The following is a 25,732-nucleotide window of genomic DNA, read 5'->3' as shown; positions in this document are numbered from 1 at the left end:
ATGGATCTTTGAAAACTGTTAAAATATGGATATTCAAAACAGTTCATAAATGGAGGTTGAACATGTCTGCCCTGCATCATCGCAATGGGACGGATTGATGATGGCAAACTTTCTGAGAAGCAGGAAGGAAAGGGATGCGGATGAAGGGCAGATGTGCGGCTGAACCTGTGCACACCAGTCAGAATAGAACCACGCATCCACGCAAAGTGGAAGAGGGGTTGTCTGCGCCAATTCCCCCAGCCATCCATACTGTATTACACTCTCCCTCCTCTTCCGTACCAGCTCCCAGGCACGCAGCAGAGGCAGTCCCGCACGGTGGCTGCTGCAGTCATGGCCCTGCAGCACATCCATAAATGCACTTAGCGTGGAGGACAGAGCGCGATCGTGCTCGCTGGGACACCCCATTTCTGCTAAACGGTGCTTGGGATGGTGACAGGCCTGAACGTAATAAAGAGCTGGGGAGGTGCGTCTGCACCTTGGGCCATCCTGCCTGCCACAGTCAGGCGCCAGAAACAAATCTCTCCACTTTTCCTTCTCCCCCTTAACTCTTTCCATTTATCTGCGTCTGGGGTATTTTTGGCCAAGATAAATAATGGCATAACACTCCACAAGCGGAGAAGATGAGTATGTCAGCTTTCATCTGGCCAGCAGTAACAGCTATTGTGAAACATGCAGAGGAACCAATACAGGACAGACAAGGGGAAAAAGAACAGGAAATTGCATTGCCTGTTCAATAGGCCAATGAGATTAGGCAGAAAGAAAAAAGAAATTACCATAGAAATGATATTTCAAGCTGAAAACTGAGGCCTACTCTAAAAACATATTTGAATGCAGGAAAAATAGTAAAAGTCACAACAAAATCATCTTTGTGTTTCTTGTTCCATTAATGAAATGCACAGTTTAAAAAGCACTAGTCCCCTAGGGGTGGGGGGTGCTTACCAGTTCTTACGCTGACAGACACAACTATGCTGCTCCTGACATATGACACACACCACGTACTGAAGGTTTGGAGCCGTCTGCACCTTTACTTCTGTTTTTACTGAACTTTAACTGAGGTTTCATCCAAGGCTGCGGTTTCATTAGCATTCACACTGCATGCTGCTCCCCTGTCTCTGCAAGCTGTGGAAAGCTTTGTTTCTGATTATAAATATTTCATTGTGTGTAAATCATTTATACACATAATTTAGCACCAAATTTTAGGGAAATAAACACAGAAAATATGAAGCACACTTAGCATGCTCAGAAACGTTTTACTATATTTTCTCCAGCAGAAGTAACTTTGCAGGAATTTTAGAGTATGAATGGTAGTAGGTAGACGAGCGCAACTGTGTGGAGTGTTTAAAAATAGGCATGTCAGACTGTAATGGAAGGTGAAGTCATGTGGGAAAAGCCCTTCTTTTCTGCAACGTTCCCTGGGCAAATGTGTACAGGGCATCTCCACACACCTGACAAGCCGCATGGGCAGCAGTGAGCTTGTAATACACAATGTAAAATGTGAAGCTGACTGTGCTTTTAAATGTGTGTCCAGAGCCACGGGAAATGGTGTGGCTCTGATGTTACTGAGATTTCTGCTATATAAAAACTAATCAGTCATTTTCTGCCCACTTTACAGGCACCCCAAAACAACCTCCGGAGCAGCTTATCATTTAATGACAAACTACAGCAAAGTTACTGCAAACCTCGGGCACGTAGACGGCAATTCTGCTGACAGCAGGTTGTTAATAAATCCTGTAAAATGAGGATTATCAGCTTCAGCGTCATCCGCCTTAGCTGTCATCATTTTCGTTTACCTCCTAGCCAATCCCCCACACATCAGCTGAGGAAGGGGCCAGTAGTTTATGGCAAGTGGGACAAAACCGCATTGTTGCAGAAGCGACGCAGAGCTTGAACCAGGAGTGCACTCAGTGGACCAGTGGAGAAGGACTGGACCAGCCCTGCCACAGCTTTCTCTAGCAGGTCTGCTCAGTTTACAGCCACGAGAGAGACTGGTGACACAGTAATCGAGATGTCACTGTGCTTTATAATCCAATAATCAAGAAGGGCTTTGCTATAGCATTCTGTTTGCTTCAGGCTTATGCTGCCGAAAAAAAGTGCCAGTGTGTGTACGTGTGTGCATGTGTGTGTGTTTGAGCAAGTCAGGGGACATTATTACTTGCACATTCAGCACAAACCCCACTTGCCTTGTCCACGGAACACCAGGTGTCCATATGAAAACTTAAGGTGAGAGTGGCTTTTGCAGTGCAATCTGTAAATCAACGCCCCCCCGCCCATAAACACACACACACACGCACGCGCGCGCGGCCCCTGGCAGCCATTCCCAGCATCAGCACCCTGCTGGAGCACAGGGGGTGAAGAGGAGAGGGTGGAGAAAACTGGGTGATGGAGGGAAGAGGGTGGAGGAAAACATGGAGGAAGCCGGGGGTGTGGGGGGGAGACGGAGAACGTGCAGAAGGCAGGCGGTAGTTTCTTAACTGACTACCACCCTGCTGTTTGTCAGGGGGCAGCTAGGGTTGCAGGGTGTAAAGTGTTTTTGGATGCGTGTGTGTTTAGCTGTATACGTGCGGTGTGTGTGCGTAAGCATCGGTGGCCTGCGTGGCCACGATGGCGCTTGACGGTTGGGCGCGGCTGGCCTCGCACGACCGCTGCAGCTGTCGCCAGGGAGCGGTGGAACACAGTGAACATGTTTTTCTGGAGAGGAGACAATCTGTTCCGCTTCTGCAGGGGGGGCAGACGGAGCACTACACTAAGCCCTGCCAAACCCTGCAAAATGAAATGTGACGAACAGTGACAAGTTAGCGAATCAGGTTCCCTTTATTATTCCCTCATTCGCTTTTCCTCTCGTTCGCGTTCTCTCTCTTTCTCTTTGCTCGTCAGAAGCACTTGACTAGCAGAGCATGTGAACGGAAGTCTGTAATTGACAAATTCTGACGGGCAGCGGAGTGGTGAGCTCCCACTGTGCCTGGCAGGGACTGAAAAATACCTTCCCAGTGCGCCAGCAAGTGTATGACAGGACTCCAGAATCTGATGTGCTTAGAGACAAATGCGCACACAGACACACACACACACACGCTAGCTGACTCTTACATCTAAACCCTGAACACGTTACGCCTCTAAAAAACTCGCTCGCATCCACGTTTGTGGGGGAATTTATGCAGCTTGGAGTGGAAGTATTTTCCACCCCTGTGAGATATACAGCGGCCCTGGCCACCAGGCACTGGAGCTGCTGATAAGACGCTCACCAGCCTGGATGATAGCATACTTCTTCCCTGCTAGTTTCTGCACTCTGATCGTTTTTCATGTGCTGAGGAACAGTGTCATTTTGAAGGTGACCTTCAAGACAGTTTTGCTCCCTCTTCTTGCGCTTCTCCGGCTGTCTCCATGGCAGTGGGGCCTATATGAGATTTAGTATTTCATTTCCACCGGGATCATCATATTTAATTTGCCTGCTGGGAGGGGGAAGGCATGCGGGAGGAGGGGCGCAGACAGCCCAAGGATACAGTGCATGGAGAGCGGGAGAGAGGGATGAGGGAGAGAGGGAGAGAGCAGGGGGAGAGAAAAAGAAAAACGGAGGAGACACAGACAGCGTGAACAGAGACTGAGGGACGTAAAATGAGAACAGAAAGTTTCCGCTCTCTTCCATAGTCAGTCTCAACATTTCATGGCAGCAGCATTTAGCTGATGGCATTTTGCTCCTGGACACTGGGCTTCACAGACTGATTAGTGACTATGCAGAAAACGATCGTGCAAAAAGACCACGCTCATATTCAAATGTTCATAGTCGGAGGCAACCCAATCCGTTCTCTTCTCTCAATAGCTAAAAGACGGAACCCAAACTCCAGCTAGCAGTTTCTTAGTGCGCAGTGTATGTCCAATTGGCTTAGACAGAGCTGACAAGTGCACAAGGACATGTGATGCCAATCAAAACTTCAGCAGCAAACCCCTGATGCTAGACAGACCCTTTAGATGCCAGTGAGGGGGTGGGGTGTGCTACAGTCTTCCTTCCCCACATGAGCAGCAGTGAGAGAACAATGAAGACGAGAAGGAGAGAGAGAAGGTCTGAGGAGAGCCAAGCGTGAAAATCAGACAGGTTAGGAGAAAAGGATACCAAGTAGAGGCTGCGAGGAGGAAATGGAGTGGCGGAGAAGAAAGTCGCGAAAAAGGGTAAAATGTAGCAATGGGCCAGTCAAGTGGAAGATATATAAGGCAGGACATTTGCAAGAGGCTATTTAAAAGGCCCTGAGGCCCTTAGGAGATGTATACAGCGCAAGCTTTCAATATATGTGCTGCCTGCTCGTTCTGCAGGCACATGACACCAAGCACTCTGCCCCCCTTCAGAAGTGTTTCGTGTTTAACTCACTCTGTCTGAAGTAATAATGTAATGTAAGTTATGATGTATAGCAAAAATATGGAGTAAAGTTATTAGCAGTCAGGTCATAAATTACATGACTTTCAGTAGTGTGTATGATTAAGTATGGTAAATACTAAAAGCATGTGTACTGCCCCAGGTGTATAACTTTATAATGTTTAACAATCTCACAATAATGTTGGTAAAATGAATGCAAAGTATGCATGTGCACGTGTGTGTGTGTGTGTGTGTGTGTGTGTGTGTGTGTGTGTGTGTGTGCGCGTGAGTGAGTGGGTTTGTTCCCCTCCCTTCATGTGTTCATTAACCACTCCCCGCTCTATGGAAGCCCAGCTTGGCGGGAGTAAATGGGCTTGTCGACAGCTGAGTGAGTTTCGGAGGCGGTTTGGTTTAGCAGTCAAAGTGCTGCAGCACCTGGAGGACAGTACAAATGACCAGGATTCAACTGAGCAATGAGCCTGCATGTCCCACATACACGCACACACGCATGTACTGCTGAATGAGGAGAGCGTTATGGAATAAAAGAGCGAGACAGCCAGTGTAGTGAGGAGGATATGTTTCATGAAAGATGGATCTATGGAGGCAGTGATGCACTCCTATAGGCTCTGTTCATGGATTAAGCATGAACCTGGCTCATATGGACAGGATCACTCCTAACGTATCATACATTCCCCTTCAATAGAAATGTACACCTTCTACTCACACCTAATTATAAAACCACCTAATGAGCACTCTTATACCACCATGACACATGGTGCCATGCCACATACATACATGCATGCATGTACACAGACACATACAAATGCATGTGCACAAACACACACAGCAACACACTCCACCTTGCATGTTAGCTACAGAATATTTCAGATATGCAGTCATGCAGTGAATATTACAGCAAATTGCAGCAAAAAACAAAGAGAGGGAGAGAGAATTGCTTTGAAGAAACTGTCATCGAAAGGTAAGAGCAGGCCAAACTTTGAGCTGATCTTAATAAAGTTTGTCATGTTACACAATGTCGTAGACAGTGCTTGCTAGCCAAGCATGTGAGCAACACGGCAGGAGATTTGTTTTCCTGTTTACATGGCCTAAGAAATTGGTCATCAGTAAAACGTGCACTGCTGATTTGCGTGGCATACACAACACACACACCTTCACACATAGCAGTACACACATGCACAAACACACAGGTTGGAACAGATAGCAGCAACAATCAAATGCCTGTATTAAAAAACTGGGTTTTTGTTGTTTGTTTTGGTTTGTTTTCTCTAGCAAGAAAACGTGACCTAAACCACATATGCATGCGCACACACATGTGCACACACACACAAAAAGAGGTCCTAATTCACTGTGGTATTTGCTCCTTAATGTTATCTTTGTTCTGACACACCTCTTCAAGATGTCTGCCACCTCTGAGTCAATTGTGACAGACATGTTACGGACCACATAAACAAAGGCAGCAACCAAGGTGCCTGTTTCTGAGCTGAGCTCTCGTACTTTAGCCTGCCGCTGTCTGAAGCCTGGTGCCACTGGGCACTAATTACAGCATGCCTGCTATTCAAATGTTATACTGGAAAATCAGACTTTTATGCATCCTGCAGTCAGGGGTGCTGAACTAGAAATGGTCACCTGCTTTGGTCACAAAACTCGACGGAAGACAAACATTCCACTGTTATCTTACACAGGAAGGCCCTGTGTCAGCTTTTAGGGCTAAACTTCCTGTTGAGCCAAGTGCAATTATGTCTAGCACTACACCTGCAGTTCCATCTTCTGCTGAGGCTCTAAAATAGTTCCGTGCGATCAGCCAGCCCAGTGTGAGTTCTGCCATACAATACAGCAAGCACACATCACTATCGTCTCACATATAATTGAAATGTGAATGTAATCCAAGATGCAATCTCATTACTGTTTCAAAGTACCTGTAATCTCATAACAGCTTTTACCTGTAACTGTAAGGGATCAGATGGCTTCTTAGTGTTGGCGTTCAAGCTCTTTCACCTCAGTCAGTTCAGTAGTGGGGTTGTTTGATGATTAGCTTCTGACCTGAGGTGAGCCTGGTCACCAGAGTGGACCCTGCTTGTGACAGATGGTGTGTGAAGCTTGCAGTGTGTGTGTTTGGCGTGCATGTGCCTTGCTAACAGTGTGTAAGAGGGGCCTGCATATAGTGGAGCAGGTCCTGACATGCACAGAGGCTGCACGCTCCTGCTTGTTTGACTTTTGAAAGGTGCTGCTCACTGCTTTCAAGAGAATAGGAACTCCAGTGCCTGTTTGCTATCTGTGGGATCTGTCTGCCTCAGTTGGCTCTTATACACGTCAGTCCCTCCACTATCTCTACAGAGACTCAGCAGATTAGGCCAACCTAAAAAGGCTCCATTTGTTCTCTGGAGCTGAAACCATGACTTCATACCGATCATCATTCCGGTGGCTAAATATCAGAGCACGTTCTATGCCTTGTCATTGATTTGATAGTAACTGCAAAAAAAATCCTCAACAATTTATTGTTCTCTGGTTTAACACTCTGCATTAACTTGAGGGGCTAAAAGACATGTTGACCAGCCTAGTGATAATAAAATGGTGATTTATGTAAATGCAACTTTGCCATTCCACTTTGATGCCCTGAGCATCTCTTTACCCACTGGCTGATGACACACATGGTGTGCTAATGGTTGGTTAGCGCACAAGCTAATGGAAAAGCGATTACCTTGGCGTGGGAGAGCGACACAGCTACCCTTCTGCATTCCTGCCATCATTCTAATCACTGCAGTCATTTAAAAGAAGAGTCATTGCACCTGTTTAATTACTGTGATAATTGCACACCGTTTGTTTGTAGCCCCGGGGGGGTCCTGTGCCGTGTTGCTAATGTGCCCGGTGCTTTGACGAGCCCTTTAATAACGCTAATGTTTCTATGCCATTAGGGGAGACGTCTCCCGCCACCCCCCAGGTGGGATGCATCCACTGGACGATGTGCTCAACTGAGGGGTGGCGGCTCTTCTGCTCACTGCACTGGGAAAAGGCTGAGGAAGTAAACAGCGTTAGTCTTTATTCGCCTGTAATGAACTTAACAGTAGCCACCTCATTGCTCACTGCTAATGTTGTTTCGGACAAGTCTTATGGATATGGGACCTATTGTGGTTCCCTCAAGGCAAACCACAATAAAATCCCCAAACAAAGCTGAGCGATTGGTTTACATTTCACTAGAATATGCTGACTGAAACAATCAGGAAAAATACAGGGGCATAGTTCTTGCTTCCACACATACTTGATTTGAAACCAAATTGCTGGTTTCACAGTGATCAAATGCATCATATCATTTAAAAATGTGATTAAAAAAAAAAAAACAACAACAACAACAAAAAAACTTCCATAAATGAACACACCGTCCCCTATGGAATATACACCGTTTAGTCAGAAACAATCATATTGTAATTTAGATGACTCTTTTATAGAACAAAATTAGAGTAGAAGATTGACCTATAAAAATACATGCCTAATCAAAATCTTCACTGGGAAACCCACTGAGGTGTCTGACTAATTACAAATGATTATGGCCTGTTATGGCTTATTCTGCTTAGAAACCTAAATTAAAGATTTCTAACCCAAAGAGAAGGATAGTCTTATGAATCACTATTCTACTATTCTCATCATGTCTGTAAACATGGGATATGGAGAGAATTGTTTCGGTCTGAAAGAATTTTCTATCCTCCCGCACAGAGGTAGGATGTGCTTCCCGGCGAGACACAACCTTTCTAATCTCCTGGTGATTTAAACCTCATAGAGGAGAGGTCTTTTTACCCCAGTCATTACTCTCATGTCATGGAATATGAATGAAGGGCACTGAGCCAGTGCAGGACCGGTGGTCGCAACGCAGATGCTCAGAGACTTACCAGCGCATTTGGTTCTGGCCCGCAGCGGTGGTCCCGGGGCGCCCGTGCCCCCCTCGTTGGGCCTGGTGAGTAGAACGCTGATCTCATACTCAGTGTCAGGGTCCAGGTGGCCGATCTTGTGATTTGGCTTGTCCACAGGTTGGTTGTCAATCAGACTGCCAGACATGGTGCGGTACTCCACCTCCTTCTCGATGATGGGGCCGTCGCCATTTATTGAGTTGGCGTTGAGCTGGATCCACAGGTACGTAGCTCCTACTGCCATCAGCTGAGGTGGTGCTATAGGGATTGGTGGCTCTGGGTGGTGGAAAGATTTTTTTAGCTGACCACTCTAAAACCATACAATACAATGGCACAAAATCTGAAAACTGAGTTGTGACACTGTTCATGCTTGACTTGATTATCATGGACTGCTTGAATACAGTCATTGTCTATCTTAGTTCTAGTCTCATAATCCTTGTATGCAGCCATTAAATCTGAAAGCTTGCTGCCTTACAGCACTAAATGGCACTATTGTATCAGAAAATGTTCCTGCAGAGATGCACACTACCCTGGCCATGGCCCTTCTTCTATCAGGGTTTAATCTAAGTGGGCGCAATTAAGTGATTATGTGTGAGCTTCACACCACACAAAGCCTGTATTCCCCTTTTGGAACGAGCTGGTGATAGGAGACAGATTACACAGAGGTAATGACTTAAACCAATTAATTTTCTGACCTTCATCAGTTTAGATTTGGATCTGAATTTCATTACTCATCACCCCTATGGTCCTGCTCCATTTCACTGTTGACCCATTTTAGTGGGGTTTTATTTTAACACACACACACACACACACACACACACACACACACACACACACACACACACACCTAACCAGTGGTCTGACTACTGCCCATTAGAGCATAAAATCTATTGAACAAAGTAAGAATATAAAAACCATTTTGATTCCATGTCTAGGGAACAGTGTAATTTTAGGTCTTATTTGATGTTTTGCTGAATGAAGACAGTTTGCAGGTTGGTTAAGGTAAACCTCTTCAAACTGATTATTCTTGAATTAAAAGAGAACTCTGTCTGCCCCAAGAGGGCTCTTGCATGCATAGGGACCTTTTGGCACGATGGAAAGTGCAAACAAAGGACACAGACAAAACCATCTCTAGAGGCCCAGTGTGCGTCTGTGTCTCTAGTCCAACGTAAGACATGGCCTTCCCACCACCCCTGTCAAAACACCAGCCTCGCTGTCTGTCTCCACTGCTGTATAATATTACATACGGCAATTTAAATGTCTCCCTCTCTCACACTCACACTTGTAAGCCCATTCCCTGTGGCCTTGCCTGACATCTCAATTTCAGTGTAGTATACACAGGTGAAAAGACCTACTGTGTGTGTGTATGTGTGTGTGTGTGGGGGGGGGGGGGGGGGGGGGGGTAGTAAGGTATTGTCTCCAGAAGTAACAAGCTTTCAAGCCACATTCATTCGGCACTGGCTTTACATCAGATAAAGTGACATTTCAATCTGGCCGAGAGACACATTTCAAAGCAGAGGGATTGTACTCTGACAGCAACGTGTCAGCTGCTCTGTTGCATCCCCATGTCATTGTGGTCATTGCAGTTTTGGAAAGAAGGACTGAGACAGCTCCCTCAATAGCTCTGAGAGTGAGCCAATTGATCTGGACCTCTCCTAGCCACTGACTCATGGAATGATGTGAAAACAAAGGTTGTGATACCTCTTCTGACCACAAGTCACCACATTATACTGTCCCTGACACATCTATATAGATATTGATCATTTCTGAGATGGCAAAAACACATTTGCCAGCATCTATTTCTTTTGAAGTCAATAGACCACAACCCTGAAGCAAGTGGTGTGGAATAAACATTCTGGAGAGCAATTTCTTAACTAAACTTTCCTAAAATAATTGAAAACTCCAGGCTTGATCTCTGGTACCTTGTGCTGTAAAATAACCCTGAAAAAAAACAATGTTTAACTTTTACCTATATAATTACATATAAACATTAAAAAGTAATAGCTTTTCCCCTCCATAGTTAAAGTTCATAGGTCAGAGGTTGACCAACTGGGTGTGCGTGTGTGTGTTTTGTAGAGATCAGCTGTGCATCCCCATGCTATTGCACCTGGCAGACACACCCAGCCACTTCTCTTACTCTGCATTCTGCTATATTTAGAAGCATATGACCATGCAACCTGATCCGTGCACCGACATGATCCATCTGATATGATCCAAAAAGCTGTGTGTGTCTGAGGCTGCCAGTTTGCTTTGGGCTTCTAACAAACCTGTATGGCATTCTGAGAGTGAATGTGGCTACTGGGGAGATTTACCTGCTCTGATATTTAGACCTGGTCTTACACGCTGTTTGATGCCAGAGAACCTCGTGTTGATGTTATGACTCATGACCCTGAGATCTCTTGCAATGAAGATGAAACCGGACGGGAGATATGGCCAAGTAGACCACACCAAGGGTTCCAGGCTCTGCTGGAGGTGAAGCTCATTTCTGGGAAGCGGCCTGTTCATATTTGCGCGGGTGCAGTGGATTCATGGACCATTGGACAGCAGCACAGTCACCAGTGAAGGTTAAGCGCTTTCTACACCCCCTGAGCACTCGCCCCTCTCTCTTTCCCTCCCTCGCTCTCTGTCTATGCCTCTTTTTATCTCACCCCCTCCTCCACACTAAATGTAGTAGCTAAAATGAAAGCTGCGTCACCCTCTAAATCGGGCTCTTGCAGCAGAAGACTGAGGGCTACAGTGTGCTCCGTGACGGATGCGTGTGTATGGCACCACGCCCTTGTGTGTACACCAGGCCCTCTCAGATGATCAGCACACCCTATGGGAGGTCCAAATCCAGGACACGAGGCCAAATCCAGGACCTGAGATGCATTAGTCCAGCAACAGACAGGTGAAACAGAGAGATGTTTAACCCAGAGACCTGGCACAGCTTTGGTAGTACACAACACCGGACCAAATGTGTGAATAATAGGACGTTGTTGTTGCTGTTGTAATGTATTCCAATTCCAGGCTCTTAGTGGTGGCACCTTCCATAATGGTGGCTAAGTAATGACGGATAATACGGGTCTGTGAGGGGGAAACAGGCTTGGCTGTGCATGAAAAATCACAGCAAGATTTAGTGCTGAACACTCCACACGCTTCAGCTCATTTACATCGACAGCTCTCATATATATCAAACACACCAATGTCTGCATGCACAAACACACACACACACACACACACACACACACACAAACTCTCCTTTTCTTATTCTTTCACACACACACACAAATGTACACACACGCACACACACGCACACGCACACACACACACACACACACACACACACACACATACACATGCATGCATACACAAACCACAAATGAACATATACAACCTCCCCATTTCACTCTCTTTTACACTCACACACACACACACACACACACACACACACACACACACACACACACACACACACACACACACACACACACAAACACACCTCCTCCTCTGAGACATGTCAGCAGGGAGCTGGGAGTGTTCTGGCCTGTTGGCCAGAAACTGCCAGCAGCCTTGTCTCTGTGACTGACAGCCCTCTATCTGGAGAGCCTGCACTGTACTCATCAGTCCTCCCTGGGTTTAGTGCAGCTGAGGCGATTCGAATGAGTGTGCTGAACTTGAGCGATGGAAATGATGAAAGCCAATCTTTGGCAAGCACACTGGAAAACTGCTGTGGAAAAATGACAACTACAGAGGGTGCATATGCTTAGACCACACATTCTGCCATTTACAAAACAGACTAGAGTATTTAACTGGAGAAGAAAGATTCAGCAGTTGCCATTTTATGATTTACAGCTACATGAAATGACTATGAAAATGTGATTCTTACTCAGACTCAGAAAGGTATTTGAAAATGGTCATGTTGCTCTGTAGGAGCAGGAGGCAGAGCGAGGAGGATTTGGCTAGCAGACCTGACAAGCACCTTTTACACTATACTTCCCTCTAGGTTCAACAGGTTCTACATTCTTTCTCTTTTGAGAGTCTCCTATGAAGACAAACTGGGGGCCAGGTACTCATCATTCTGCTCTCTCCCATATCATATAGGACACAAGGACTGCACAAGTGTGATAACAACAACAACAACAACAACAATTAAAGAAATTATAATCCTAATATAACTAGTCTGGCTAAATAAAATAAATACAATAAACAGTAAACCTGAGTGTTTTTAATCTCCCAGTTTACTTAATCCAAATGGTGAATAGAAAAGTGCACTGTAAGCTTTACTAAGCATCCATCTGACCCATTGCATTTATTCAGTCAAATAAGAAAGTGGGAAGCAAAGGAAACTCTGGACAGTCAACCTTCCAGACCTGACCAGCTGGGGGAAGCAGAAGAATAAAGTTAAATGACTTCATTGGCTCTGTCACTTTGTCCTTTATACATGAAACTAGATCTGAAAGAAGTTTTTCGCAATTGGTTGTTTCAGGGAAATGCCAGCTGTAAGACTTGTCAAATGACATTTAACACTTACGCTTCACTATGAGCTCAGCATAGCTGGACACACCCACTCCCTTGTCTGATTGGACGATGCAGCGGTAGCGGCCAGAGTCCCCCTTGGTGGTGTTCTCCACATCAAACGTGGCCATATAGCGTCTGGGGTTCACAGGCTTTGTGTCCTTCATCAGGGCCTCTCGTCCACCGATGCCCTGAGAAGAATAGCAGGAATGTCAAATATGTCCACAATAATCCAATGAACAAGCACATTCCTGCCTGGAATGATCGCATTCCACTGAACCTTGATCTGAGACTGGGAATAAAGTTACTGTAAAATTAGCAACAGTGTACATCAGAGAAAGTTCAGGGGCTCAGACAGAGCTTCTGAGGGGAATCTTTCAAGCCTGGTGCTAGTCCTGCTGTGGATGTGTAATCAAAAGGTCAAGCCATTCCACAGGAGGCTTTGGCTGTGAAGGGAGCAAGCAGCACACAGGCAACTGCTGTTCTCCTACATGCACCCACAGACAGGTCATACATGAGGAACTGTCCATGAAAACTTAACAGACATATGCAGTTCAAGCCAGCCAATAACGAGACCAAGGTCAGTCCATTGGAGATATACTCTTTCATTGTTTTCAGGCACTAATCTAAACATTATTGACTGTAAAGCCCCATCAACTGTTTGAGACAGTGTGACAGTGTGCTTTTGTGCGACTGAGCATGTGCATGTGTGTGCTTGTGTTTGTATATGTATGCTTGTTCTGTATAATTGCACTCAGGCTCTGTTTTTACATTTCTTATGCTGTTTATGAAGGGGAATGGTGGATTGTGTAAGCGAAAGAGACCTGTTTACTCTCCTCTATGTGCACATTCACAACTTATTCCCTACAGCTGTCTGCAGTCACAACACCCACACACACCTACACATGCATGTACTGCTTGCACACGTACACACAAACGCGCGCGCATACACACACACACACAAATGTGTGCCGTTGCTTGTACACATCCACTATGCTGTGAGCAGATAGGTATGCTCCACAGGAATATTTTTTTTATCACTGTGATGAGCCATATGTACAGGCCATTTCATTTACAGGTTTGGTTGTTTTTTTTTAAACAGTTGTTTTCACACTTGTCTCAATACCATGTCCACTTCTTCAAAACTCTTCACACAGTATGCTTTAGAAACAGACACCTCAGCACAACAGTTAACCTTTGGTGCAAAATAGCTCATGTAACAAGATGTTACATTGCAAAATACATATACTATGTGTTTCCCTTTTCTCTAGTTTTGCATCCACAAATATTTCCAGGCAGCTATAGAAACTTTTGATCTGTTGTCTTACTGCTCACAATAGATTTGTCGTGAGTATGTTAAATTTACACCAAACTGTAACAGTTTTCTTAAGGGGGTTCACAGTATTTTGCCATTTGGTTTCACAGTGCAATATACTGTAGTTCAGAAAAGAAAGACATACAATAATAAATACAGTAATACCAAATTAATATTTTCACTAAATACAGTAATTCATACATATTTGTTTGCCTATCCGTATCACAAGTCTACTGTACGCCTGGTCCATCGTTCCTGTCCACTGCATTTGGCCAAAGAGATTCATCAACGTCACACTAAATATATAGTAATGGGACAAATGAAATTCACCTGGGTAGGTTGTTAGCTGAAATGACAGCCAGGTGTTTCAGAAGTACATGTACTGCAGTAATAGTGAAAAAAATCACTTCAGTGACAACTACATCTATATTTTCCATATATACATGCTCATTTCAAAGCAAACCAAGGCTGCAAACAAACAAACAAAAAAAACCCTGAATAAACTGAAAACATTTTCTGCTAAAATCAGAATAATCTGTCTTGTATTTGAAGTATATTATAATTTGTCTGTCAACTGCAACATATTTCCATCTACTGTAATCAAAATTTTGTAGGGTTTTGAACTAAAAGTTAACTTTTGAACAAAGTGTCTAAATGTCTGCAAATTTAGCTGTAGTTGTACAGACATTTGCTGGTCGTGAACACTGACAGAGGTATTCATAAATTTTGGAAGAAGTGATTCACTGCCTTTTGTATCAAAGCAATGCAAAAGTATAGACAGTTTAGTTCACATAGTCTATTGATATGGTGAATGTGTTAAGTGTTTTGAAAAAAGTGGACATGGTATTGAGACAAGTGTGAAAATGATTGTAAAAAAACTAACACAGCTTTGTTAAATGCTAATAATTTCTGTAAACTTGTGACACAAAATGATGGATTTTAAAGTCATTTTTAACGTCAATAGAGACATCCAACAGAGGTGATGTACTACCTGTAACCAAAGTTTGTAGTTCAGGTGGTCCTTGGGCTGGCCATTAATGGTGCAGTGGAATGTGGCTGTTTGCCTGGCATTGACCTCCACACCTTTAATATGCATGAAGTGTGGGGTGCTCACTGCAACAGAAACACACATGCAGCTATTAACATGCTCTCTGGGAGTATATTTATGTATTCATATTAGATCATTTTTCTACAGCGTGATTTAAAAAAAACATGAGCTATATATTCCATCTAGTGAATGAGTCAATTTGTGTTTTGTCTTTGTTTTTTTTGGCAGTTCAGCACATTAGATTTGAACAGAAACATTGCTATTGGGGTTTAACTCTACTGTTTACTACACTGAATGTCAACTTTAATGCATTTATTTACATATCTTATCTCACTGTGTGAAGCATAATCATGTTTTCACTTCCTGATGGTGGGTGTGTGTGTGTGTGTGTGTGTGGGGGGGGGGGGTTATGTGTTCACTAATGCTCAGGAAGTGAAACGCATGCTCAGGGGGGTTCACGTTGGGTGACTGACTTGGCGATTCCACTGTTTGACCCTGATAGACCCCATCATTGCTTCAATAGTATGTTTTGGGTCACTGTCCTTTGAGGCCAAGTGCCGTCCACTGCTGCTCAAGACTCCCACACAACTCAGTCCTCCACCTGCTGCTGCTGTCTTCAGGCCCAGCCTCAGTAAAGCCAAGCAAGCCTGTAGCCTTAGCAGCCACACCTGCCCATGCTGGTATGGAGGTTTGCTCTGGAGCAAAAGCAGACGCTTCACTATCTCCACATTACCTCATTGTGCTTTATCTCATTTGTGCGTAAGACATTACGGGCTTTTTTGCCATTTTTAGCAGACTTTAATCTGGTCTTTGTCTTCGAGGCTCAGACATGTTGTGGTGACACTCTGAGGTCATGGTAGGGCTTTCTTCCCTTTATGGCAGTCTCTGACATGTCTATATATATGTATCCTGTACATTGATTTATATCCATTCAACAACTTTTCTTCATGATTGGAAGTGTTTTCTTTTATCTTCTATGATCTTCTGCAATGTCTTTTCCTATTTCTTTTTTTTTTTTTGCTTGGCTGTTCATTGTGGTTGTTACGTTCATTGTGTTTCTTTGAATCTGTGCATTTATGTTTATTTGATGACTTATAATTGATGCCACTGGCAATCTTGTTAACTTTTAATAGCTTCACCTTCTAGTAGAACAAATATCAATTACAGTAAAATAATTCAAGTTATAACATTGTATGTGCTTCCTGTTTTTCACAGTCTATACTGGGAATATCTGGTGATTCATCTGGGGATTCACAAAATGGTCCTTATTTGTCTTCCAGGTCAACTGCATCGCTGTTTTCAGTTGGGATATTACAGTGAGGGGTGATGGGCAATGCAGCAGGCCCTGTGAGCTATTCCACCCTAGCAAGTGTCATCTCCAGCACAGACTCAAGGGTACCAGGGAAGGGTCTTCAGATGCAGCAGTACAGAAGACGGAAGGCTGAGGACTGGGACCCAGGCTTTTTAGACCATGGCCAAAAGGGATATCTTCCCTTTCTATGGTCCTGCACTCAGCAGAAATAAACAACCTCTCTCATATTCATATTCCCGATAAAGGGAACTGACAACAAAGAACTGACAGAACAAAGAACTGCAGAACTGACAACAAAGTCAGGTAGGAATTTGGGTCAGTCTCAATATATAATGGGAGGTGGGTTGGCTGGGGAGGATGGAAGTCCATGCTAATCAAATTATGGGGAAGAGGTTGTTTTTTAATTAGTTCCCCCATCTCCACATGAAGCAAGTTGTTGCGACCTTGATTCTGACATCTGAGCCTTACACACTGCATGCAGCAACCACTGTAGTTGGCAATTAAGGCTGTCTCCAGAACAAATTTCTGCCTTGCTGTTTCTCCTTCTCTTCAGCCACACCTGCTTTCATGGGGCCATGTGCAACTGCACCTTTGCTGATGGATGATAGCTGGCACTACTTTCAGCTTATGCTTCATAATCTGCAAAATTGTTCCTGCCTGAAATTTTGCATAATGAAAATCAGCTTTCTTAATATTAAATGATGTGCCTGGTGCCACTTAGAAAAAAAGACACAATCTTTTACTGATTACAACCATTCAGCTATGAAGTATCTTTAACACAACACCCTTAATACAGCAGCAAAAAAGTCCCTCAAGTGTTTTTTAGCTTTGGGTTACACCATTCAGATATAACAGTACACTTCTTTCTTCGTCTCATTGGCACCCACTACGGAAGACTTTAGCTCCAAGCACTTCACAAAAATAACGAAGTGCTTCTGATTGCTTCAAGCAGAACATGTTTTGCACTGGCCTTAAGACTGTTCTGCACCTAAACACTATAGCAAATCTGATCAAAGATATGTAACATGTTTTTAATAAGCTCTTGAGTATATAGTTACAGCTTATTTCAGGTGGCTGTGTATGAGGGATGTCTGACAGCATCCTGTATCTTGTATTGACAGGTTAGTGGTAAAATTAGCCTGTCGGCATGCAATTAGCATTGTGGATATGGACTCTAAAATTAAAGTGTTACTATGATGCACATAAGCTACATATTCTAAAAGATAATGAGAGTAAAAGAGGGGCATATGTTACAAGGTGAAATGGCATCCATCATAAAAACACCTGCACACCTAACACAGTTTATTCCATTTCATTGACATGAATATCTTGATACCTTATGTATGTTGTGGCAAAACACGGTTGTGGGTGTAGGAAGTGAAAACAATTTAAAAAAAAAACACAGATAGGTAGGTGAGGAGAAAACGAGAGTTTAAACCGAACAGAAACAGGGCGAGTGTGAGAAGAGGTAGAGATCTGATAGAGCCAAGAGCGAAAGCTGGAGGAATTCCAGAATGATGGATGAAATAAGAGAAGGAGCATGACAGCATGAGAGAGAGAGAGAAAGAGAGAGAGAGAGGGGAAGATGGAGAGGTGGAGAGTCAAAAGGTGGGCAGGAGAATTGGATTAGTAGGTGAAGGACAGAAGGTGAAACATGAGACATTGCAAAGAGGGTCTGAAAAAAGACAGCAAATGCACTCTGTATGTCCATCAACCACAGAAAACTGTTACTGTTACTGTGGTATCAAGGGCTGGTGATCATATGACCAAAAAAACACACATTCCCAATACTTGGATATGAGCAAAAAGGATATGTTGTGACATTTCTTGACACACAACAACAGGTATCAGGTCATGTTGCTAGTGTAAATAAAGTCAAATTAAGTGCAAATTATTATTTTTTTTTATATGAAAAAAGAAATTCAACAGGCAATTAAACACATTCAACTGTATAATCAGTCTTGAATAGTCTAGGTTACAATTTTAGAAATCTCTTTTTCACCATCTATTATCAAATTTATAATATGAATTGTCCCCAAATCTAGTTTGCTAGTTTATTAATACCATAATGTGTATCAAAACCTGTAAATATGTTTAATATGTTTCAGTAATGTTGTTTTTTGTTTGTTTGTTTGCTTGCTTGCTTGCATTCAGGAATAGTCTTCTGGTAGTATGTTCTATCTTTGAAAATGTGTAAAAACGTGTAAATATGTCTCAGAGAGAGGTTCAAGAGAAATAGAGCGAGAGACAGAACATACTGCACTGATGTCCCTGAAGCGAGACGTCCTTGATGGCCAGCAACCCTGGCTGCCCTGAGGTCACAACTTCGAAGATGAGCTAGAAAGAGAGAGAGAAAAGAATGGGCTGGGGTATTAGACACACTCATTTGAATCCATTTTTCATACTCTTGATACAATGCGTGAGGAAGAACTGTCATGATTGCTACCAAGGCTCAGGACTTCAATCCCAGTTAAAGGTTCTTCATCATTTGTTCAAATAAGTAGCAGAATGCAGCACAAAGTGAACAGCTGGATGGGTTTAAGGGGCCCTGCTGTGTTCATATTATCTCAAGGGACGCCTGACTGTGTGGGGCTCAGGACTTTCCACAGCTTCATCAAAAACCAAGTTTGTATGGAGCTCATAGCCCACCTATGTGCTCTCAATTCCAGGACTAGTTAGTACATTCCAAAGCAATCCTCACATTAGCAGATTTGAGCACTCACTTTAATTCTGAACTGTTACTAAGTTATGCATTTGTCATTGGTATCACATCAGTCTCTCATTATTTCAGGAAAACAAATTCATGACAGGTTTTTCTTATTTCTGAAGAAATACTCTGCACAGTTATGTTTCCTGTGTGACCATGACATATTGCTGTTGTGAGGAAATACATTCCCCACAGGCCTTGGGGGAGGGCCGAGTCAGGTTTCCATGACGAACTCTTTGCATTGTTGTCTGGGTTACTGGTGTTAGCACCTGGGAGGGGACTACCAGCTCGGCTGTTCCACAGAGAACACTGTACAGGGCCACTCTCACGCTGACCAGCAGCACACACCATGGGGGCAGAGAGGCGGAGGTGAAGGAAAGGGTAGGGATCTGTGTGCTCCTCTAACCATATCACACAGGAAACAACTGCTTAAAGCACAAAAGGAGCCTTTCCTGCATGCTCAGATTTCTGGCAGCCTGCCAGGGACAAGGTTTACATCAGGCAGGACGCAAGAGAGAAGCGGCCCTTCTATCTGCCTTCTTCCACTCGGTTTGTCTCCTCTCACCCCCTCCGTTCTTTCAAACTCTTGAAAGTGATGCCTTGTAGGCAAACCAACTTGTGGGAGGGCAAAAAGGAGGTTGGGAGTTGGTTCACTGGTTTTCGAGGTCAAACGTCCCGATACGATTGTGCTTCGCTAGCAAAATACGACTGAGGAAAAGAAATGTGACCATGGAATGCCAGATAAACTGTTTTGGTCGCTGAATGGGAACAGAAAAATAAAGATAATGCAACCATGTGGGTCTGGAAAGCTTTGCGTGGAATGAAATCTGAGCCTATAAACACAACGCAAGCTGTTTACACACACTGTGTTTGCACAGCAGAGTGGACACCGTGTCATATCGTAGCTCTGGAATATTAATGAGACTATTCACATTTTTTAAATGCCTAAGACAAAGAACAAGCTGTAAGTACCTTATAAATATGAGTAATCAGAGTTTGCCCTTGATACAGTGCACGATGAAAGCAGTTTAAGGAAGCAAAGTAGTGCATGCTTGTTCAAAACTTATTCTTTTCTTTAAATAGCCCTTTTTACTAAAACAAGGGGTCTGTCAAGCTGAAAATCCAACAGCAGGTGACAGATAGATCCAGCTTATGTTGCCTAGTATGACTCAAATGTGTCCCTCAAATGCACACTGAACATCCAAATGACTCATTAGTGCGAGATAACACAGTGAGCCCATTCACACGAGATGCCTTTATTAGGCCATTCAAATGGGTTCAAATTCATTTTCATTCCACTCCCTTTTGAGGAACAATTGAGAGCGAACTGGTCACTAATTAGAGCTTTATGAGGGGCTAATTTAAAGGAAATGAGAAGCCAGTCTTGGCCATGTTAAATGTCACAGTGAGCCTAAAGGTGATTAATTGTGTAATGTTGATGTCTGTCACCACACTGTAAAAATGTTCTGCTCCTCAGAGTCTTGGGAAGATGACCAGTGGGGCCCACGCTCTGGTGGCAGAATCTTTCATTAGCTGAATACGTTTCCTCAGTCATTGTAGTGATTATTGCTCCATAGCATTATATATGCAAGCAGTCATCTTGCTTAAAGATCCATTTTTTGCTTTTATAACATATTTTATTAATGATAGTAATTTAATCATTATAAATAATAATAATAATAATGTTATAAAATACATGAAAATAATTATGATTAAACACAGATAATAAATTTGCAAATATATTTGCTTTAATTCTAGGCAGTTTACAACCAACATATCTCCATGTCTCCAGACTAGACACTATGGACTTACTGATTTCATGAAATTGCAGCAATCTGTACCATACGTTACAATAATAGTTGAAGAGCTGTAGCTGGGAAATGATCGTTCCCTTTGCAGATGTTAACCCAGAAGCCATATCCTCCCATCTTTCATTCAAATCTAATTTGGAGCTATCATTAAACAGTCATATAACTTGATCTGTAGGAATGTCTTTACCAAACAATTTAGACAATGTGGGTGTAATATTCTTTCAAAAATCATGAACCTTTTCATGCCATGTTCAAAATGGTTGCCACTTGGAGCAGAGTTTGTATGGAAGTGATTCTGTGGCGCTGTGGAGCTGTTTCTTGTGAATAATTATTATTGGGTGAAATTCCTGACACAAGGCATAAGGCTTCAGCTCATGACAGCTGCACATGTATAACTGTTCTACAAGGTATAAGCTCTAATCTCCTACCCACCCCATAATGGAATACTGATCAGGCTCAGGTTAAGCGGTCTTTTCCTTCTCACCTGTAATTGAGAGCCATAGTCTATAAATGGAAGTGCAATAACATACTTGGGAACATCGCAAAATATCAATGAAGAACAAAGGGCACCAGGTCACAAAAATGAACATACTCTAATTGCACACCATTATTGATTAAAAGTTTTGAAAAGCGAACAAACCGAAAGAGCAATTAGAGCCCATGATGTTCTCGCATTGTATGGTAGAAGATAAGAGCAAAGGGATATAAGAAAGGATAAAAACACAAACCCCATAATTACAAAATAAGAGACAAAGTAATTTCTGAGTACCAGGTGGTTTAATTTTGACAAACACTTAAGATACTATGCAATTACAGAAAACCCATAATTACCTCTCCATTGCTAATTAGCTACAGTGATGCGGATTACAGATTGTATTGTTAATCACTGCGATATTAAGAAGTCACAATTGCATTCTTCGCCAATTATACTTTGCTGTGGTATAGAGAAGAGGTAGAGATGGAGATGTGTCTCTTGCCACCCACCATAAATAACCAGCAGATGGTGGTTATTTCTCCAAGGACCTTAGGATGTATTTAGCATTCCTCCTTCCACCGGAGAGTTCCAGTCACAGCAATGAACATGTCTACCTACTGTGCTCCTCTGTTACAGGGAAGAGGGTCAGCTCCAGACGCTCCACATCTGCATCTTAAGAAACAGAGCTCGCAGTATTGCTTAAGTGAGTTGGCCATAGCTGGGGAAAAATCTGACCCTTCATGTAATTGATTTCTGCAGACCTTGTGCTGGGAACCTGACTACCACAGGCATACACAGATTAAGAGATCAGGACCATTCTAAAAGGATTTATTTCAAAGTAATTAAATAATATTTTTTTCCTATTAGAACAATGTACAAGGCACCTGAATCTCATTGTACACACGAACTAGGGTGTAACTTGATTTGTGAGCTCTTGAAAACACAGACTATTTTCCTGTAGTTTTCCCTCTCCAAGATAAAACCTTAATTTCATTATGTGGGTCAGAGGCAATGAAAATGACCGATATTCATATTGAATCATCATCACTAACTATCACCATCCTGAACCACTGAAGGATCGGTTTGTCAAAGCCACTGAGGTGGACAGAGGTAGACTATAGCAATTCCTTTCCTGCTTCTACAGCCTAATACTTGATGCTTTTGCTCCCTTTTTTGCATGCATAACCATCTCCAGTTGAGCCAATGAAAGATCTTTTCTGTCACAAAAAAAAAGTCCTTAGGTAAATGGTCCTTACACAATGACTTTTCAGTCATTACAGATTCTCAGTGGGCCTTGGGTGGACCATGACGGCGTGAAGCCTAGCCTCTATTCAGCCAAGTCCAGAGGAGCAGCCAGGAGTCATCTGCAGGACCATTGGGGGTCTATTTTAGCACAACGTAATTGGGACTTTCTCTCTCAATTAAGATGCATTCCCCACAAGGATCAACAGACTATGTTACTCCAGCATGGCAGGTGTCAAATCAGCCTACTGGGTGGATTTGTGCTGAGCTTTTGTGCTGTGTCAAGTGTGAATGAACACTTAGGCGAAAGGAATTAATCAGGAAGACACTCTGCTGTGTCAAATGCCAAAAAAAAGCTTTTCCTTCTGCTAGGGGTAAAGTCTGGCTTGAGGGCATTTACAATGATTCACAGAGACAAAGGCTCCCTGTTTTTGTTCAGGTCAATGGTGGTCCTTTACTGTGAATCTTTGAAATGATTAATAAGAAAAAGTAGTTAGTGAATATTAAAATTAACTCCATTATGCAAAATAAATGCCAACAAATCTGTATAGACAGATGCCACATGTGATGCATATGCCTGGTACCATGCTCAGTAATTAAAATTATACAGTGCAAAGTTCTTACCTGGTAAAAGTTGGGCCAGAAGATACTGACGGCCAGCTCAACTTGCCTCCATGTATGGAAGGCGGGTCCTGAAGAGTTCCACACAGGGAAGCCCAAAGGGCTACTGTTCTCTTTGACGTAGATGTTGAGCTGACCAGGGCTCACGCCCTCACCGCTGGCTCCATAATAATGAAAAATGAGGCAGTGGGTGTCATTCTCCTTCAGCTGCGGAACAACCAGTTGGGTTTTCTGTCCAGGGAACCTTCCAGAAGTGTTTACCATCATGAAGGCCGAACCTACACAAAGCAAGGGCCAGATGTGAGTGAGACAGCAATAAGTAAATCAACTGTGTGTGTATCCTATATAATCCTTGGATTGGGCTAGTCTGAAATGAACTCTGTCAGAACCATTCCTCCAGCTTCCCAGATCCAAGTGACCATATCAGCAATGGACAACCTTGATGTTAACACCCCATTTCAAGTCTCTGGTATTTCAATAAATACTCAGGCAAAAGATCCAATTAATGTTCTGTTCACAAAACGCCTTCTTAGCATATAGGCAAATGATGATCAGTGCAGTTCTGAGGCTTATCTATGCAGGAAGGCCTAGCAGGTCCTGCAGGAGCTGCACACTGAGCACAATGTCACCACAGGACTCCATGTAGTCCATGTAGATTAGAAATACACACACTTCCCACTTCTGACCCATCGGATTCAAACCAACCTGTCTTCATTTCAAATCAAGTCACTGAGCAAACTGAAATATGTTTCTGAATGATCTAAACCATGTGCTTTAAAAATCTGTAATGTGTGAACAGTTTGCTTGGCTAACACCATGATGAAAATAAGGTTAAATAACACACAGAGGAAGTGTTTCTTCAGAATGGTTAATGAATGACCGCTACATAACATTAATAGCAGCTTTCTCATCCTGTAAACGCAGCTATTGACTCTGGGTCTGTGTGTTGACACAGCTCTAAAAGAGAGAGAGAGAGAGAGAAAGAGAAAGAGAGAAAGAGAGAGAGAGAGAGAGAGAGAGAGAGAGAGAGAGAGAGAGAGAGAGAGAGAGAGAGAGAGACTCATCAGACATCATTTCCATACATTTTTAAGTGCTCAGTTTGGTGTTATGGCACCTGTGGACCGGGAGCAGTAGTGGTTGGTTTCAACCTATTCTCTTTACACAAGAATGTATCCTGGCATTAATCACCTTTAACTTGGCCCTTAGATACTTTGTCTAGTGAAGGAATATAATCGTATTTCTGATTTAGAAAACTGTATAAATCTTTTTGACAGCATCTTATAACAATCGAAATAGTCTGCTTTGATGCCCATGCATGCTGGGCTATAGACACCGACTTGCTACACAAATGTCAGAGTACAACAGCTGTCATACACACAGAAAGAATATTCATGGTAGATCATATAAGCAAGGTTAAAGTAAGTGAACAGAGGACAAGTTCATCATATACAGTGCGGAAGAACTCCAAATACCTCTCTGAATAAATGAATAAACCCTACATTTGCAAGATGTCATTGGTCAAGAGGTTTAGGATTTCTGCAAGCACTTTTGACTCCAGTGTCATTAAAAAAAACATTGACAATGTAGTTTTACAAGCTTATACTTTACAAGTTTTCACAAAAGGAGGATTCTTAGCACCTGTTCTCTGTTTATAGTGTGGATTGAGGTTCATGTCTGAGAGGCCCCCAGGCGTAGCATATGAATCAAAGTAAAGTAAGATTGAACACATATTTTAGAGAAATGTTCAACACAGCTTGATGCCTTACCATATAGCAAAACACCCGATCACTGTTACCCCTTTCATTAATGTATGGGAAACCCACGTTGGACACATATAGTCTGATACCCATACCAATAGTGTGTGGAAAAAGATAAAATCATGCTGATATAGCAAGTGTGTGCTCTGTATGCCAAAACTTGTGACAAGGAAGTCATTACTGAATCTGCTGAGACTGCTTCACAGTGCAGTCGACACCCATAGTAATCCAAGACATCTCTGTTTGAGTGGGAAGTCCACATCCCTCTATCACTGCCTAGTCTCACTTCATTCTGCTGTTACAAGCTTCCTGATGAGCAAATAATGCCCGTGTGTCCCAGCATCTTTTAAAAGTCTGAATACACACAGAAGCAGGTGTGTCTCGTGGCTGGGTGAGCGAAGGGCAAGTGCGGGTGAAAGCAGCATGGTGTGGTGTTTCGTTTCAGGCCCTTAGCTCCTGTCCTGCAGAGCACACCATGGAAACAAGAAGCATGGAGCAGGGATTCAGCAGCCAGCTTGAGTCAGTCCATTAGTAGACCATGGGTAGGTCTCTGACGAGGACCGAGGTGTCGAGAGGAGCCAGATCAATAAGACCACAATGCTTTCTCGAGAGCAGCAAGGGGCAAATTGAGCCAGAGAGGCTCCATGCCAGCCCTTGACAATCACCACTCTCTGGGTCAAGGGCCTTT

General features: G+C 43.2%; 1 protein-coding gene across 22 annotated transcripts in view; it reads right to left on the bottom strand.

Moving 5' to 3' along the window:
- ptprma (protein tyrosine phosphatase receptor type Ma) overlaps window positions 1-25,732 on the bottom strand; it is a 163,865-nt gene that overhangs the window by 76,976 nt on the left and 61,157 nt on the right. For all 22 annotated transcript variants that reach the window (XM_027001916.2, XM_027001925.2, XM_027001935.2 and 19 more), the window contains exons 3-7: window positions 23,291-23,565; window positions 18,690-18,768; window positions 15,063-15,184; window positions 12,773-12,947; window positions 8,245-8,538 (exon numbers count right to left, since the gene is read on the bottom strand). In XM_027001916.2, coding sequence (XP_026857717.2) covers window positions 8,245-8,538; window positions 12,773-12,947; window positions 15,063-15,184; window positions 18,690-18,768; window positions 23,291-23,565 — 945 coding nt within the window. The remainder of the gene's footprint in view (window positions 1-8,244; window positions 8,539-12,772; window positions 12,948-15,062; window positions 15,185-18,689; window positions 18,769-23,290; window positions 23,566-25,732) is intronic.

This window comes from Electrophorus electricus, chromosome 10 (genome assembly GCF_013358815.1).
Source record: "Electrophorus electricus isolate fEleEle1 chromosome 10, fEleEle1.pri, whole genome shotgun sequence".
Classification (NCBI taxonomy): Eukaryota; Metazoa; Chordata; class Actinopteri; order Gymnotiformes; family Gymnotidae; genus Electrophorus; species Electrophorus electricus.
This window is presented reverse-complemented; position numbering and strand designations above follow the sequence as displayed.